Consider the following 18,816-nt stretch of genomic DNA (forward strand, 5'->3'; position numbering starts at 1 on the left):
GACAGGAAGTGAAATAGAGGGATATGAGGCATGGCTAGAATGGGTGATCTGTTTGGTATTGTGAGACTGACCGTTGAGCGGACCCGACCAAGCAAGGAGGCAGAGGCAGAGATTTCAAATATAACCCGGTGTGGGCATGTATTACTCCTTGTGGTACATGACACAGCCTCAATCTTACTGTCTCATGTGAAGACAGTCACCAGCCACAAGGATCTCTCCCACACTACCTGTCCACTGACAGGGAAAACAGAGCCTAAATACACACACACTAATCAGGCCAATAAGACACAGGTGGGGGGGGGGGGAGGAGACAACACAGGGCACCAGGTGACCACAATCACCAGACACAAGACAAAACGGGAGGGGGGACACTTTCAAACTAACCACATGTGCAATATTACAAGGCCCGAAGGCGTCAACAGTGACGAAGTTACCTTTCGTCACAGGTATTTTGAGTAAAACACTTCATAGACATGTTTTTTATATATTTGTATATATCTGAGACCTATGCTATTGCCTAAAAATAGCATGATAGGTGACCTTTAAATAACGTCCATCAGATCAATGGTGGATGACATGACTGGAAGATATCTAGTAAAAGGCAGGCATCAGCCCAGTCTATTGTCAAACTAATAATAGTTTTTCTCTTAAAACTGTGTTTAAAACTTGGTTAAACATAAATCAGTCACTCAAAGATGCCCTGAAGAGTCTTCTTGTAGATTACCAACATGTATGTTTACATTCAGATTTACTTTCCAAATGTTGAAGTTGAACTTATTTCCTTTCAAGTATTTAAAATCAAACAGAGTTCACTAGCATGCCTTTTCTTCTCCCTGCCTCGATCGGTACATTAAACCATTTCTCAAAAAACATCTTAAAAGTCTCCATAGCTAAGTTTCAAACCATTACAGTAATTATACAACTTATTTTTAACTGTGCTTTTCGAATGCCAGATAGAAAAGCAGCGTTCCCCAACGATGTTTATCTTGTTGATTACACCAAGCTGGTAAAGCATTACAAAGTCCCACGGGAGTTTAAAGCGTATCCGTCTAGATGCTCTGCTGTGATAACTCTTGGAAAACAAAGCAGGAAGTTAGTCGAGAAGGCCTTGGAAAAATTAACGATGCTGTGGGTAAAATATACAATTTATGTCTGTGGAGTGTGTTCAGATCCATTCAAGATGAGTCCGTTTATAATCCAGAGCAGCTGTGTGTGAAAGAGCCTTTTAATATTATTGGAGGTTGTATTCTAGTGTTTGCCTGAATGTAATCATTGCGTAGGTGTGTAGTGTGATTCTGTGGAGTTTATTTATGGCATCCCGTTGGATTTGACGTCATCTGAACAGGACATCACACGCTCACTGCTTGATGGCGCGGAAGGCCGTTTACACCGGTTGTTAAACAACATGGTTATGTGGAAATGCAAGTTTGTGTCCAAATGGTTGGAAGATAAGGAGGAAGGACAATAAATACTGTATATAGTGAATGGAGGTAAAGTGTGTCGCCAAGGTAACCGGTTAGAACTCCAAGTGGCGATGAGGTCTTAAAATGTTTGGAAAGGGTCTTAAAAAAGTTCTTGAAAGGGATTACATCTCACTTCAGGATTCCTGCATATACCCTGATCTCACATAGCTCCAATATATCTAATGATTGTAGTTGTGTTGTTACCTGTTTTATGAAGAAAATGAACTATATTGAAGATGCAGTCTGAAAAAATATAATATATATTACCTTTCAACACAAGGCAGTTCAAAGCGCTTTACAAAAATGAAAGAGATTAAGAAAATGGCATTTCAAAACCGTTATTAAAAAAACAAAGATAATAAAATAAACATGAATAAAAGTTACAGTGCAGTGTAAGATATGAATAGTTCAATTTAAAGTAGCGGCAAAAAGAAAAGTCTTCAGCCTGGATTTATAAGTAGTAAGAGTTGCAGCGGACCTTAGTAACTTAACGAGTTCACCAACGCTGAGTTATTTTAAGTCGAGGCTAAAAACACGGCTTTTTACAGCTGCTTACCAGAAGCCTTTTAACTTGTTTAGCACCTACCGTATTTATAATGTAAACTATTCTGTATCTCTTTTATTCGTGTTATTTAGGAATCTGTAATTCCATTATGTTTATTTATTGTGTTATCTGATTATCTTAGTATTAAAGGTGGGGTATGTAATTCACTTCAGAAACACTTGTTCTTATATTCCATGGAATGCTCTTAACATCCCGATAGCAATGAATACATTAAATGCTTTGACAATAAATACATGTGGCGCTGTAAAAAGCACGACCAATCATCTGAGCCGGCCCGGCTAAAGTAACTGGATGGCCTACCTGCCTGTCAGCCTTCCATCTGTGCACAAACTTATCATGTGCGCGTTTGTGTGTGTTGGAGGAGGGGCTCTGTAAGGAAGTCTGAAGGAAGGGGCAGATTTGTTCCGGCGGTGTATTTTCAAATTCTAGCGCACTCGAGCTGGTTTCTCCAAAATGACCTACCCCACCTTTAAGTGTTAATTATGATGTAAGCACTTTGAATTGCCCCTGCGTCTGAAAATGTGCTATATAAATAAACGTACCTTACCTTACCTGCATGTTTCTGGTAGTTTGTTCCAGATATTTGGAGCATAATAACTGAACGCTGCTTCGCCATGTTTAGTTCTGACTCTGTGGACCGAAAGCAGACCAGTCCAAACCCTAACTCTAGACGACCTGAGATTAAGGTTTAACCATCCCATGTTCTTTCCCTGTCTCTTTCAGGTCCCATCCACCTCAGCTCTCCTGCGGCGTCTCTCCCGCCCACCGTCCACTCTCCCCCCTCTCCTCTCTCTAGCCTCCCCCTCCGCCCCGCCTCCCTTCTCCTGCTCCCCCCTCGTCGACCTCCAAGATAGATTCCCTCAGGAGTAAGGTTGACCTGCTCAAGCTTCCCCTGGCTCTCTCCACCAAGTCCATCTCTGAGCGTAAGGCCCAGCTGGGAGGAGTCGGAGAGTACCGCGTCCCGGGGGGAGGAGGAGGAGTCGGGGCTCGCAAAGTCCGCTCAGCGCCGACCAGAGACATGGACAACGAGTCGCAGTACTCGGGATACTCGTACAAGTCCTCGCACTCCAGGACCTCCCGCAAGCACAGGTGGGTTAACACAGGTCACACAGGAGAGTCACGACATCACAACATCTTTCTCTCCTTGTTCTTTTTATTAACAGCCACTTTAAGTTCTTTCAGTATATACATGTTTGCTGCCATTTAGGGGACTTTAATATATAACATTTGCAAGGGTTTCAGTGTGCATAGGCTTCAAGTGTTCCAAGTGTTGGCACCATAACATCCTGAAGCCACACACATAATACAACTTTCTGAAGCCGTTATGAAACTATAATCTTTTTTTAACCTATTATTTATTTTATGAATATTTTTTTGATTGGAGCACTTCAACAAATCTTTTGTCTTATAATACATTATAACACTTTTCCAAAAAATGTTTACTCTGATTTTTTATCTTTTCAGATAAACCTTGTTAAGGTTAAGGGCTTAGTTTATAGTTTGCGATATTTCTGCTATTTCTTAAGCGAAATCAACAACTTAAAAATATATTGGGAATGTTGAAAAATGCTTCAAAACAGAAAGAAGGCTGTTTTTCTTAACTCGTTGCAAAATGTATAATCTGAAACAAACATCCGGCTACAATTTTAAGGAATAGGACCCAATTACTTTTGGGAATCCTAAGAAATACAACGTAGAGCCTCGTGCTGGATGTAGACATGGAACATCAAAGAGAAAGCAGTAAGCCTTGAGTAACTGAGTGCTGTGTGTTTGTCCTCCAGGGATCGGAGGGATCGACACCGCTCAAAGAGTCGAGACGGCAGCAGTCGTGGAGACAAGTCGGTCACCATCCAGACTCCTGGAGAGCCGCTGCTGGACGCAGAATCCACCCGTGGAGATGAGAGGGTCAGAAGCTTTTAAACATGATTATCCATTTGATAGCAACCCTTAATCATTGCCTGTCTTTGTCAGTCATTAGGGAAGAGCAGGTGTTGTCTGGTGTTAATCTTAACATATTCAAGACGTATTATGTTAAGTTAAAAAAGCACGTGTTCATTAAAGGGACTGGGATGTTTGTTTGTTTCTATATGAAGTGAGGTAAATAATAAAGAGGTATTTGTATTTAAGCTCCCTGGCTCAAGGACTGACCCTTAAAAGACTACATACACTTTTTTTAAAATAATTTTTAGGATTTATGACAGTTTTGGCACTTGTCTTATATTTTCCCTTGTTTTTTAAAAAAAAATAAGGATTAAAATGTCCTAAATGAAGCTTTTACATCTGCTTTTGTTTTCCTTGTTTCCTAAAAACACCTATAGTATAAGGATATTTGGTGTTATGTGAATCGATTCTCACTAAATGTTTGATTAATTACTTTAACAAATCGTTTTTTTAATTTCTATTATCTGGTCAAAAAGACAAATAATATTTTGTTTAAAAAATGCAGTAAAGCTAAGATGAGCCGTGTTTTTGCCCTTGTAATTAATTAAAGTAATTTGAACTGCATAATATAACACATTTCACATTTGGGGTTTTACAGAATGTGAAGCATACCATACCCTCTTCTTAAACCCTCACAGCGCTCAAAAAAAAAATCAACAAGGGAACAAATGGAAGAAACTTCAGGGAGAGCAACAGAAAACTCTCTTCTATTAATAATAATAATAGATTACATTTATGATAGCGCCTATCAAGGGATCCAATGCCGATTTACATGGTGTGAAAAGCAAACAAACAAACAAAGAAGTTGGGCAAGTAATAAAGAAAAGATTACTTAAATTGCAGTGGGACTTTCCAAGATGAACAACGACAAAATACCATAGACAATCAAAATGACAAAAATGTTAAAAAACCTTAGATGGATGAACCTTGTATTTTGACATCTGTGTCTGACAGGACGATAACTGGGGCGAGACCACCACGGTCGTCACGGGCACCTCAGAGCACAGCATCTCCAACGAGGACCTGACGCGCATCACCAAAGATCTGGAGGAGTCGACCCCGCTGGAGTGTAAGCGCTTCGTGGGCCCGGTTCTGGGGGGCGTCCTGAGCTTCTTCGCGCTCCTCACCCCACTCGCCTTCCTCATCCTGCCGCAGGTGTTGTGGCGCGAGGCCCTGGAGCCCTGCGGGACGCCCTGCGAGGGCCTCTACGTCTCCCTGGCCTTCAAGCTGCTGGTGCTGCTCATCTCCTCCTGGGCGCTGTTTCTCCGCCCGCCTCGGGCCACGCTCCCGCGCTTCTTCGTCTTCCGCTGCCTGCTCATGGTGCTGGTGTTCCTGTTCGTGGCGTCCTATTGGTTGTTCTACGGCGTGCGGGTGCTGGAGCCGAGGGAGAGGGACTACCGGGGGATCGTGGAGTACGCCGCCTCACTGGTGGACGCTCTGCTCTTCATTCAGTACCTGGCTCTGGTGCTGCTGGAGGTCCGACACCTGCAGCCCGCCTTCTGCCTCAAAGTGGTGCGAAGTACTGATGGAGCGAGCAAGTTCTACAACGTGGGACACCTCAGGTCTGTGAGACAATGTAGAAAACATCATAATGTCTGCAACAGTTGGTAAACCTTTTGTTTATCAACAAAGATGAGAATGAAAAGATTCAAGATTCAAGGCTTTTATTGTCATGTGTGCGTAGCTACAGTGTAGATCAGTGTTTCTCAAACTTTTTCATACCAAGGACTCTTAACCAATAATAAAACACTCGCGGACCACCTAACTCCACAAATATAAAAAAACACATCGTTTTTTTATATACAGATTGCAAATCGCCTGAAAATGGTACAAACAAGTGGCAACATGTGTGATGAAGGTGTTGCGCTGGGCTATATCATGCAATCAAAACTTAAACTTAAGCTCGCTCCATTGCGGAGATATTCCCGCGAGAGTGCGGAAAACTTAAATGTATTTATTTATTTCAAATGTGAAATTGTACCAATATACTCACGGACCACTAGGGGGCGCTCACGGACCACCAGTGGTCCGCGGACAACACTTTGAGAAGCACTGGTGTAGATATATCAATGAAAATCTTAGGGTACAGGCTCGTCCAACAGTGCAACACAATAAAACAGATACAATAGTGCAAGTACATAAAATAGAATATAATAGAAATACTGCAGAATAGTCTATACACAAGTAATTGGAATATTGATAGATATATAAGTTGCATAGGTGAAATAGTAGCTTAGACAGAGCCAAACATGTAACCACTGACCACCAATAATGCATAATTATGTACAAACATTTAATTTCATCTCACTGTACATTTATTTTACATTCTGTCCTTGTATCATAGTCTATTGACATGTATATAGACTTTTTGCGCTATTTTGTATTTTTATTTTCTTATTCTATTATGTATGTTGCATTGTTGGAGAAGTTCTGGTCATACGATTTTCCTTGCCATTTCTACACTGTAGCTTTTGTGCATATGACAATAACCCTTTTGAATTTGAATTGAAAACACGCTTTCACAGCAAAATAGCCTCATGTTGGTCAATGCTGTTGAGTTTACACTTCTTCATTTCATTACAGAATCTTTAACATTGTTATGCCATGAGTTTTTGTTTGATGTAGAGACAGGAGGCATTTGTGTGTAACACAATATTTTCTGCTCTGAGGTCCACTTATTAGCTTTTTTGAGTATTCACCTACAGTACACCTTATGGCCTCTTTGTGCAAATAGCTTAAATTAGCTGCTGGGGCTACATTGGATCTCTGCTTAGAAAAAAAACCTAATTTGAAAATTGTTATGCTTTTGACTTGTTTAGTTTGTGTCCAGTTATTATCCTGTACTGACTTTGACACTGACGTTTGACGTGTGTGTGTTTTATGTGTTAAGTATCCAGCGGGCTGCAGTCTGGGTGTTGGACCGTTATTACAGCGACTTCTCCGTCTTTAACCCCGCGCTGCTCAACCTGCCCAGATCCATCCTGTCCAAGAAGATGACCGGCTTCAAGGTTTACTCTCTGGACGGTAAATACAGCCTCTCCTCTGATTCTGTTTACTCACACACAACTCTGACTTTAGACGCCATGTCATTGTCATCCGATGGTTAGCAGCATGATAAGGAAGAAGTATTTGGACAACAACCAAAAACACTGAAATTATAAACTTTGATAATATCCTTAGAGTATAAAAGTCATCACGATTCATCCAAATGGGTATGGAGCTATTTCAGGGTCGTAAGTTTTGATCATTCAAAAAAATACAATTTATTTGAAAGTTCAAGTTTTTATCCTGAACTTCGAAAAATACAATGATGTATTCAAAATAAAAAAAAAGATTTGAAATAATTTTTCAGGTTGAATATTATTTTGATTCAGTTCAGCAATTTTTTTGAATAATATATTTATTTTCAGATTTCACTTTTATACATATTTTGATATTTGAATCCTTATTTTTTTCAGCACAGATTTTTCGTTTTCAGATTCAAAACAATTATTTGTTCAGTTTCAAATCTTGTTTTTTCAGGTTTCACATTGCTTTTCACCTTCAGATCGTTTTCCACTTTCAGATCTTTTTTTTCGCTTTCAGATCTTTTTTTTTCGCTTTCAGATCCTTTTTTTTCGCTTTCAAACTTTTGGCCCTGATATTGCTTGGGGGGGGCGGGGCTTACCAAAGAGAAGTTTGGCATCCTGAGTGACAGGCCTCCCTCTGTCATGTTGCCTTCATGGATGTTAGAAAACTGAGACCAGCGTCAAAGTTCCGTTAGGCGAGCTGTTGAGCATCGTAGTTGGCAACAATCAAGTACAAATAAACTGTGTTAGATTGTGAAATTATGTATCTGCAACGAGCCAGCAGGTTGTTCTGGTGGACCTGACGCCATCCCCCGCTGTCTCACGGAGAGATACCGCAGGTCCTTCCTTCCTGCAGCGGTCAGACTATACAACCAGCACAGCCCCTAGTAGACCCCGCACAACACAGACTACCTCTTGTTGATAAATACCAACTATGTGCAATATTTGCAGTATGTGCAATATATATATGCCGTTAAAAACTGTGCAATATGTACCTGGCTGCTAAATCCGCAGAACTGTCACAGGGTGTGTATTATGTAAAATGTGTAACTTTAAAAATATATATAATTTCTTTTTTTAATCTTTAATACTTTTTGTATGCATGCTTTAGGTAACATTAAGCTGTCTTTGGCTCTTGTCTGCTGTAACAATGTAAATGTATCCCCTGTGGGACTAATAAAGGTATTCTGATTCTGATCGTAAAAACCAAGCCAATACTGTGCTGCGTTCATGGAGCTACGTGGAAGTGGGGAAGGACAACGCTTGATTGCGGATACGTGATTTCAGATTCTAGCACAGTTTATTGCTCTTATACCTTGATTGTTGCCAAATACGATGCTCAACAGCTCGCTTAACGGAACTTTGATGCTGGTATCAGTTTTGTTTACGACCAATCACGGGAGTATTGTGTATAGAAAGTGTGTAGTTGTATTTCTTGCGCTACCTAACATCCATGAAGGCATCATGACAGGGGAGGGCTGTCACTCAGGTTGCAAAACTAAGCCCCGCCCCCCGAAGCAATATCAGGGTGAAAAGTCTGAAAGCGAAAAAAAAAGATCTGAAAGTGAAAAACGATCTGAAGGCGAAAAAAAGATTGAAACCTGAAAAAAAAAGATTTGAAACTGAACAAATTATTGTTTTGAATCTGAAAACGTAAAATCTGAAACTGAAAAAAACAAGTATTCAAATATCAAAATATGTATAAAAGTGAAATTTGAAAATAAATATTTTATTTAAAAAAATTGCTGAACTGAATCAAAAATAATATTCAACCTGAAAAATTATTTGAAATACTTTTTTTTGTTTTGAATACAACATTGTATTTTTCAAAGTTCAGAATGAAAACTTGGACTTTCAAATAAATTGTATTTTTTTGAATGATCAAAACTTACGACCCTGAAATAGCTCCATAAATGGGCTCTTGGTTGCTACATCATTATAATGTTTTTATTGATGCAGTCACATGTATCATGCATTTTTAATTTAGGAGCTTCCTGGAATCAAGCTCATATGTATTTTATTTGTTTTTACGGTTGGGTGGTTTAATTTACTGTAAAACAATTGATTGTATTTCATATACTCATTATAGCTTTTTGATAACTTCATCTACAAATAAATCAAATATAATTTATAAATCAAAAAGTACTAAGGTAAAAGTACAGCACTTCCATTCGAGATATAGGGAAGTAGAAGTAGAAAATATCAAAGTACTTCAAAAGTTTACTGTAGTGCAGTACTTGAGTTGAAGCAGATGACACTTAAATGAAATGAAATGTTTCTTGAACCTGACTTTTTTTTCTCCATTTGCACTCCAGCTAAATACCTGAGATGCATTCATCTAACCCCCCTCTTCTCATGTGTTGTCTTGCAGAAAGCTCCACCAATAACTCTTCAGGTCAGTCCCGGGCCATGATAGCAGCCGCTGCCCGGAGGAGAGACAACTCCCACAACGAGTTCTACTACGAGGAGGCCGAGATGGACCGCCGGGTTCGCAAACGCAAGGCCAGGTGAGAGAAATACTCCTTATTCACAAATAACTGCTGTGGTCTGAAAGTAGAGAATTTAACATCAAATAGAACGAAGAAAGAGATGCTTTAAAGGGGACCTATTATGCAAAATCCAATCCTTTTCTACATCAACATGTGTCCCCTCTGTGTAAGAGATTCTGAAAGTTTCAGGAACAAAGATTCTCTCTCTTTTTGATCCATTTCTATAAAAACCTGTCTGAAAATGAGCTGTTCAGATTTTGGCCACTTTATGATGTCATAACGATTTGTTGGCTTGTGCAACCATTAGCCAATCGCCAACCAAGGTTTCCCCTGTGGGGAAATTGTTTCTCTGCATTTGACCCATCCTAGTGTTAGGAGCAGTGGGCTGCAAATTATGTACGGCGCCCGGGGAGCAGTGTAGGGAACGGTGCCTTGCTCAGGGACACCTCGGTAGCACTTGGTCTTGCTGGGACTTGAACTGTTGACCTTCCAGTTGCCAAGCCAAGTCCCTATCGACTTCGCCACCACCGCCCTTTGTAACCAGATATCTCTCAGAGGGGCGTGGGGAGGGGCTCCTTATTTTCATCTAAAGTAACAGACAGAGAATCAGCGCTTTTGAAACAGGGCTGAAACAGAGGGGATTATGGGTAATGCTGCAATGATCTGTTTGGTGTTTGGATCCAAACACTTCAGAGACATGTTGTGTATATATCTGAGAACCCATATTGATGAAAAACAGTATGATAGGTGACCTTTAACACACTTTAAAGTCAATATTTGTGCCCTTTTCTCCACCCTCTAGGTTGGTGGTGGCGGTGGAAGAGGCCTTCACACACATCAAGCGTCTCCATGAAGACGAAGTGGCCTCGTCCCCCAAACACCCCCGAGAGGTGATGGACCCTCGGGAGGCGGCGCAGGCCATTTTCGCCCCGATGGCCCGGGCGATGCAGAAGTACCTGAGGACCACGAGGCAGCAGGCCTTCCACAGCATGGAGAGCATCCTCACACACCTGCAGTTCTGCATCACACACAACATGACGCCCAAGGTACACACCGGCTCACTGTGGTGGAAAAAACTTACCTCATCTAACATTAACATTCTGCTGTTTCACATGTTTTGTGATACAGATACATTCCAGGTGTTTAAGTCTTATTGTGATATTCCTTCAGATTCAACATCTGTAATTGGGAGTATTAGAAATTCAGTTTTTTGGACAACAGAAACTTTATTAACACGAGAACCGCCAGAGGTCGCTGTCTACCTAAAACCGCCAACGGGTCAAATTTACCCGCTTGTGCAGATAGCATGAAGTATAAAATATCGCTACCAGTGCTGATTTAAACGCTTGGTGTTAGACTTGTGTTTTGTTTAGGTACAAATCTTTCTATCTATCTATCTATCTCTCTACAACTATTTATCTATCTATCTATCTACCTATCTATCTATCTATCTATCTATCTATCTACCTATCTACCTATCTACCTATCTACCTACCTATCTACCTATCTACCTATCTATCTATCTATCTATCTATCTATCTATCTATCTATCTATCTATCTATCTATCTATCTATCTATCTATCTATCTACCTATCTACCTATCTACCTATCTATCTACCTATCTATCTACCTATCTATCTATCTATCTATCTATCTATCTATCTATCTATCTATCTATCTATCTACCTATCTACCTATCTACCTATCTATCTACCTATCTATCTACCTATCTATCTATCTATCTATCTATCTATCTATCTATCTATCTATCTATCTATCTATCTATCTATCTATCTACCTATCTATCTACCTATCTATCTACCTATCTATCTATCTATCTATCTATCTATCTATCTATCTATCTATCTATCTATCTATCTATCTATCTATCTTTCTATCCCTCTATCTATCTATAAGGAACCGCAGTAGACAAAAGGCGTTGCTATAGCAACACGTCATGTTTACGCTGCATTTTCTATGAGGTAAATATTACCCGCGAGCGGATATCGGTATAAATTGCATTTTTTTGGCCGATTTCTTCAATCTGACTTTATATTGACCATTTCTAACCACAGAGGGTGCTACATACAGTAACACACTTTCAGGAAAAGTCACGGACTGGGAGACTTGAATATTTCATTGAAAAAAAGTTACATACAATCAAAAAACAGCTGCGGGTAAAATTGGCGGTTCTAGTGTTAAAAGGGTTTAAAACAACTATCCCACAGTTAAATTATTGAAAAAATGTATAACATATTTTACGAATATTTCTACATATTTTGGTAAGCTGTCTCCTTTAGTCCAGTATTTATTTACTTGAATTAATTTAGGTCCTTTTTTTGTATTATCCAGGCAATATTAATTCGGTATTTTTTAAATTAATGTATATCAATATTTTTCCCATCTTATTTTATGTTTTAGTTCCTGTTTTATATATCACACAATTTATCTCAGGGGGCTTTACAGTTTCTACAGATCAACAAACCTTATAAAATTACAACATAGACAATCTGAATTACCACATGTTAATGTAAAAAACGAATGTGTTTAATACAAAATATATAATAGAGGATCCAGGAAATATTTTACAATCATTACTATAAGTTACTTAACTTAATATATTACAATGATTTCCCATTAAAACACTTTCTCCCTTGTTTCCATGATATTTAAACCCCCCTCTTCCTCCCTTTTTACTCCAGGCCTTCCTGGAGCGGTACCTGAGCCCCGGCCCCACGGTGCAGTACCAGCAGCAGAACGGCAGGGGGCGCCAGTGGACCCTGGTGAGCGAGGAGCCGGTGACCTCGGCCCTGCGTCAGGGTCTCATCTTCTCCCTGCGGCGCCTCGACTTCTCCCTGGTCGTCACGGTGATGCCGCTCCCCTTCCTGCGGCTCGGGGAGGAATTCATCGACCCGAAGAGCCACAAGTTCGTGATGAGGCTTCAGTCGGAAACCTCGGTGTGATGGATGCTTCTTTTTTCCCACGGGACAGGACATGGGGTCCACTCACATCCAATCACTTCCTGTCTGTGACACAGAAACCCTTGAAGGAGAGAGTGAACCCCTCCTGATAGGAAACTGCTCAATGATTGTTCAAACCTGGAATAAAACGAAAGCCTTCTGTAAGAGACTTTTTGTATACAGGGGGTTTTTCTCCTCTCTTGGCTTCTCCTGTTGCTGTAACCACTGGACTACGACTTCACTGTGCTGACTCAACACCAGACGAGGGGGATTACATCACATCTGTCACTTCCTCTTTCTCAAAAACAGAGCGCTCTGAATGCTGCTGTACCTCTGCCTTCTGGTTCCCTCTCCATGTGCTGTTTCAAGAATACAAGGGCAGTTTTTATATTAAAGGGTGTGACTTCTTTTTTCTTTACTCACAGAATGTAGCATTATGTTGCTTTGAATTAACACGTGGCTTTTCCGCGGCCTGAAGGCCAACTTCTTTTTTATGTGAAAAATGGAAGTACATTCCTCAGCTACTCCAAACTGTATTTACATGACTGTCTTAATATGCAGGTTCTCTTTAAAACACTACACTGGCAATCCAACTTCCCTTTTACACAGAAGACTAAACCAAGACCCCGTTCACGCCTGTTATTAACAAGCGGTCTTTATATGTATATCTTATTTTCATGAGGATATTAAAACCTGATGTTATTCAGAGTTTTACTTAATGTCAAAAAGACCAGAAAAACCAAGAGTGTGTTTCAACACTTTCAGTCTTTCCTACCCAGTTCCTTATTTTAAAAACCCTATACTTTAACATAAAAGGCTAATCCCTTGCCTTAAAGAACAGGGAACAAACATGACTAAATAAGGAGAAAATTAAGCATGTCCCAGGTACTATTTTAAGTCGCTGACTAACATGTCCTCATGCGTATTTACAGCATAAGGAAGTGTATGTTAATTTTCAGTGCCCATTTCCGTGCCTGACTTTTTATGGTTTTCGTGAACAAATAACATTTTGTCAGTGGATGAATTTACTAGCTAAGTAATTCAGATCCGCTCTAAACTGTACCGTGTTCTTCCTAGGCCCATGATTGACCTTTCCAACACGTTTCATACAAATGGGGCCTTAAGTTTTTCAGTAAACCTGCTGAAAGACTTACAAACTGAACAGCTTGTCAGAGACATTTGGAAAGTCACCAGAAAACCAAATCATATCATAACAGAAAACATTGAGTCTAAAAAAAGCAGAAATCTATTTAATAGAAGGTTTTCTCTAAAGATTGTGACTTGATCAAATTCATCTGGCCGCCTTCTTTAAGTCATGAGCAGTTTTTAAAAGCTTTTAAAAGTCATGTATCCTTTTGACTTTTGAAAACACAATTTTTGTCATAAGCCCCTGAGCTCTGCCTGTCCAATTAAATATTTATATCCAATCACAACGCAACATTAGGACATCAAGAGCTACAACTAATGATACTGTACATAAATGCAAAGACTTGTGAGTCTGTCTTTCTGCAGATTCAGGTGACGTGTCAACAGGTTTAAATGAGGTCTTGGTTTATTCCAGTCTTCTTAACAATCCACACATGTGAACTCAGTCTTGAGCACACAGCTGTAGTTCAACTCAGCTGCTTCCTGTTTTTTTTTATCATGCATTTTCACAAAAATCCCAAATCAGACTTGTGATTGTAACTCTTCTGTGCAGCTCCTCTGCTCACACACACACACACACACACACACACACACACACACACACACACACACACACACACACACACACACACACACACACACACACACAGGGGCGCCGTAAGGGGGTGAAAAGTTAGGACGATTCTAAGGGCCCGTGACTGACAGGGGCCCGAACTATTTTAAAAATGTTAAGTAACCAATTGTGATATCTTTTCATGGGACCCAAAATCCCTGGCGGCGCCCCTACACACACACACATACATACACACACACACACACACACACACATACACATACACATACACATACACACATACATACACACCCCACACACACACACATACACATACACACACACACACCCCCCCCACACACACACACACACACACACACACACACACACACACACACACACCGAGCTGCTCCATCCCACGGCCTTACTCTTCCTCCTCTAGGACCTAAAACACTCTGTAACACCAAAACACTCCTGAAGCTGGGACGTGCGGCGATCCGTTGCATCTACCTACAGTTTGTTGAGCCAAACCATGACCGACGGTTTCCTTTTCAAGAGAAAATGTGGTTTAAAAAACCCTTTAAATTCCTAACAGCAAACACACGGCTGACATTTCCCCCGAGTGACCACATTCTATAAAACAAACATGCATGCTTGAGTTGTTTCAATACTTTTTTGTAATACTTTTCTATCATTTTGATGGTGCCTAAGTTATGACGATGCAATTTCCCCGATGTTTTTACTTTTGAAAAACAAGTGGCTTGTACAAATTTTGTAGATTTGGTCTTGTATTTTCTTTCTCTTTTGGTAACTGTAGCTTGTATAGTGTCATAGGCCTTTTTCCACTATTAAACCATTTTATTCCTTATGTCTTGTTTTCTTGTCACTTATTTTGAAGCGTAGGAGGTTAGAGAAGTTCTCTTTTACAAAAGACTTTATAGAAGATTTCTATCTAAATGACCTTCACTTGGATATTGGTTGCATCTGTTCGAATGTGTCTCATATCTTTTAATGTTACAGCTATTCTCTGATCGTGTTGAAAGCACTATGTTACTGCATTGAGCAAAATTAAACTGTAGATAAGAAGCGTGTTCACAGGCTTTTTAGAGGAACTTCGTGATGAGAGGATTGCAGTGTGGTAGGCGTGTGGTTTCACAGCTTTAAAAAGAAAAAACGGACAGCTAGCCCCGGACTTCCTGTTGGCTGCCTCTCACAGAGCTCACTTCAGACACGTTTGTGAAGAGATCTCACTGACAGCCGACAAGAAAACAAGGAAACAGATCTCTCTTTTTATCTGAAACCGTAAGTGCTATCCATCGCTGTCTCTTTGTTGACCCTACCTGGACTTGTGAGGATGAGTAAACACAATGGAGAGATTTTAAATATACCGTTAGCTTTAAAAAAGTTTTCGTTAAACAGTGAGTTGAACGAAACAGCATGATGGAGGAGATAATGGTGTTTGATGTAGACGGTGTGTTTTCTGTGTGCAGTGGCCTTCGGAGACATGAACGTGTGTTACATTCTGGACGGGATTCTCATCCTTTATGGCATCATCCTCACCGTCCTATACTGCAGAATGAGGGTAAGACAAACAGGAACAACACACACACACAACCAGCATGATGAAAGTGCTGTATGTTCCTTACTTTTCTCCAGACGTTCTCCTGAACTCTTGTAAAAAGTACGATTATTAACAACATTTTAAGAGTTTTGATCGTAGAAAAAGTAATGAAAACGGTTTACAAACTTATAAAGATATCGATGATTCTGTCTTGAATGAAACTAACTTCCGTAATTACACCGCCGGTTCATAATGCTCTCTGTTTTAAACGTTTGTATGTATTTGATGTACTTCATTGCATATTTGTTGTGTGAAATTGTGTTTTTAAAGGGAATTTTAATAACCTCAAAAGCCCTATTTAAAATAAATTATTATTTACTATTATTATTCATTAGTATGTATTCTTTTTGTTGACCTTCATTGTATTTATTTTTATGTCATTTTCTATCTCTATAAAATATCTCTATCTCCTTTTACATAACTGACTCAAATCACTTTCATAAATTAAATCTCAAACACAGAGTCTACAGAGTTTAAAACTATTATACGAATCACTAAATCCTGTGTTTTCTGATGTACCTTTTAACAGTGGACTCCTGATGATCCCCCTGCGGTAAGTTTTTTATTTTGAATAAAACTAAACCAAACGTTTGTTTTTTAAAACGCGTTGGTATTCAACCCCTCAAAAACTGAAGTTCTGCTTTAAAGCGAACATCAGACTATCGTTTCCTGTTAGCTCGAGCTGACCACCAACCTCCATTATTTATACACACTCACAGTTACCAGCAGCGTTTCTTCACATAAAACCAATGTGTCACATCCTACTTCCTGTTAAATGGCATGGAAGAACACGTGAAGATCTTGACCCTCGAGGCTAAAAATCATTAAGCAATATACCCCAAAATGTCTAAAAGTGTGTTCATTAAGAAACGAGTGTCGCTGAAGCTCATTTTATAACTCCATTGAACTGTTTTCATCCCACAGAAGAAGAAGCCCGTGGAGGGAGGCATTTATGCGGTGAGACCTCTAATTCTAATGCTTAAAAAGACATTAAAAACTGCACATGATGGAAACGTGAACGCTTAAGGCACAAGTGCATGGTAAAGAAAACCTATTTTTATTCACCATACCTTGCTGTCAGAAAAGAACAATCTCACTTTGTGCAGGAAATGCTCACATCCTCGTTTTGTAGACATGTTACTTATAACACAAGGTACCTTTTAACTATATTTCCATGTGTGTCCTGCAGGGTTTGACCTCTCAGAGCACCGACACCTACGAGACCATCAAAATGGATAAGAAGCCGATGGTCTGACGGGACTCTCTTAAAGCTTTAAACTGTATATTATCCTGCCTTTTCTTTTTGTAAAAAATACTACTCTTATTTCCAAGCTGCGCATGTATGTAATGGTAAACTAACTTAATTTAACAATGCACTAATAAAGGCTTTATGTGTTTTCACTGCGTTTCACAGCTGTGTCACCCGAGTTACTCAGAAAACAGAAGTTAAGGTTATTTCTAATCATCTTCCCTTTTTTTCAAGGAATGACGGAGAACTTGTAAAACCCACAACGTATTTTAAACTCAGAAAAAGGAGTGAAACTTGTTCTATAACACAGTTATTAACACATAATCTGCTTATTATTCTGTGATACATCTTAGATTAGATTCTCAGGGGAACATTTTTCTTTGGTTTATCAAATTCATATTTCTAAAAAGCCCAAAGTGAAGATTTCAAATGTCTGTCTTTGTCTGAACAACAGTCCAAAGATCCTAAAGATATTCAGATATACGATGTGTAAAACCAGCAGATTCTTAAAACTATGAAGGTGGGCTTTGCTTGTTTTTGTTCTATCAATCATCTAATTGATTAACCGACTTAACTAATAAGCGAGAAATAATTGGTTTAATAGGATTTAACTTGGACTTGGAAAAATACTCATTCATTTCATTTATCTGATTTAATTTTGCATGCGTTTTTGAAGCTTTTAATCAAATCCCCGTATTTGAAACACAACTTTCATGTTTTAACAAATTTTCATTTCAATTCCAATTTTCCAACTTTTGATTGCTTTAATGTGTCTTCTGACTTTTAAATACAAACGAATCTCAAAAAATGTTGTCTTATGTAATAGATTCATGTGATCCGCTTTATGTCTATACTCAAAAGCAATAACACTGTATCCTTACATGTCAGTTTTGCAAATCCTTGTCAAATCAACTAGATTTGAGTGAAATTAAAAACACTTCAAATGAGTTTATCTTCAATTCAATTCAAATAGCTTTATTGGCAAGACCATAATTACATACAGTATTGCCATTTAGGATGTACTTTTAAGTTAATAAACATTTTTGAATAAAAGCAAGATTAACTTTTTGAACATAATCTAGAAAATGAACCACAATTACCTGATAATCCAGAAAGTAAATCTAACATTTCAATTCCTTAAAATGTACAACAGAAGATGGCCATCACACACGTTCACTGAAAGCCTGTATCCATGTGCCTCAGTGACATTCTCCCACGTATTTACATAGAAACAAAACTGGAAAGGTTTTGAAAACAGATGACGGTTCGCTCTGCGGCTGTGCACTGTTTCCCCTCAGGCTCTTCACAACAACATAAACTCAATCATCCAGACGTCTGTTACAACACACTGAACGTGTGAAACAAAATGCACCCAGAGCTGGGGTCACAGCTGCATTTCAATGATGGTGAAATGAATATGAATCAGCTTATAAAATCATGTTTAACTTGCTAGTCTCACTTTTGTTGATTCCAATTAAACACGTTGCAATGAGACGAGTGTTTTTTTACTGTAACAATACAATAAATTACCTTTTATGCCTTCTGTGTGTGTGTGTGTGTGTGTGTGTGTGTGTGTGTGTGTGTGTGTGTGTGTGTGTGTGTGTGTGTGTGTGTGTGTGTGTGTGTGTGTGTGTGTGTGTGTGTGTGTGTGTGTGTGTGTGTGTGTGTTTAACTCTTTCTTTTACTTTTATCTCTGTTGACTCTCACCTCTGTCTTAATTTCTCTTTGCCTCCTTTTAGTTTCAATCTTACTGTGCAGAA

General features: G+C 39.3%; 1 protein-coding gene across 2 annotated transcripts in view; it reads left to right on the plus strand.

Moving 5' to 3' along the window:
* The window catches only part of LOC307019772 (vang-like protein 2), a 26,249-nt gene extending 11,195 nt beyond the window's left edge, over positions 1–15,054 (plus strand). For both annotated transcript variants that reach the window (XM_079650872.1, XM_079650873.1), the window contains exons 2-8: positions 2,752–3,117; positions 3,810–3,933; positions 4,924–5,531; positions 6,860–6,993; positions 9,409–9,544; positions 10,329–10,572; positions 12,230–15,054. In XM_079650872.1, coding sequence (XP_079506998.1) covers positions 3,047–3,117; positions 3,810–3,933; positions 4,924–5,531; positions 6,860–6,993; positions 9,409–9,544; positions 10,329–10,572; positions 12,230–12,490 — 1,578 coding nt within the window. In that variant the 5' untranslated portion in view covers positions 2,752–3,046 and the 3' untranslated portion in view covers positions 12,491–15,054. The remainder of the gene's footprint in view (positions 1–2,751; positions 3,118–3,809; positions 3,934–4,923; positions 5,532–6,859; positions 6,994–9,408; positions 9,545–10,328; positions 10,573–12,229) is intronic.
* The last annotated feature ends 3,762 nt before the right edge of the window (positions 15,055–18,816 follow it).

This window comes from Notothenia rossii (genome assembly GCF_949606895.1).
Source record: "Notothenia rossii genome assembly, chromosome: 9".
In the NCBI taxonomy this organism is placed as follows: domain Eukaryota; kingdom Metazoa; phylum Chordata; class Actinopteri; order Perciformes; family Nototheniidae; genus Notothenia; species Notothenia rossii.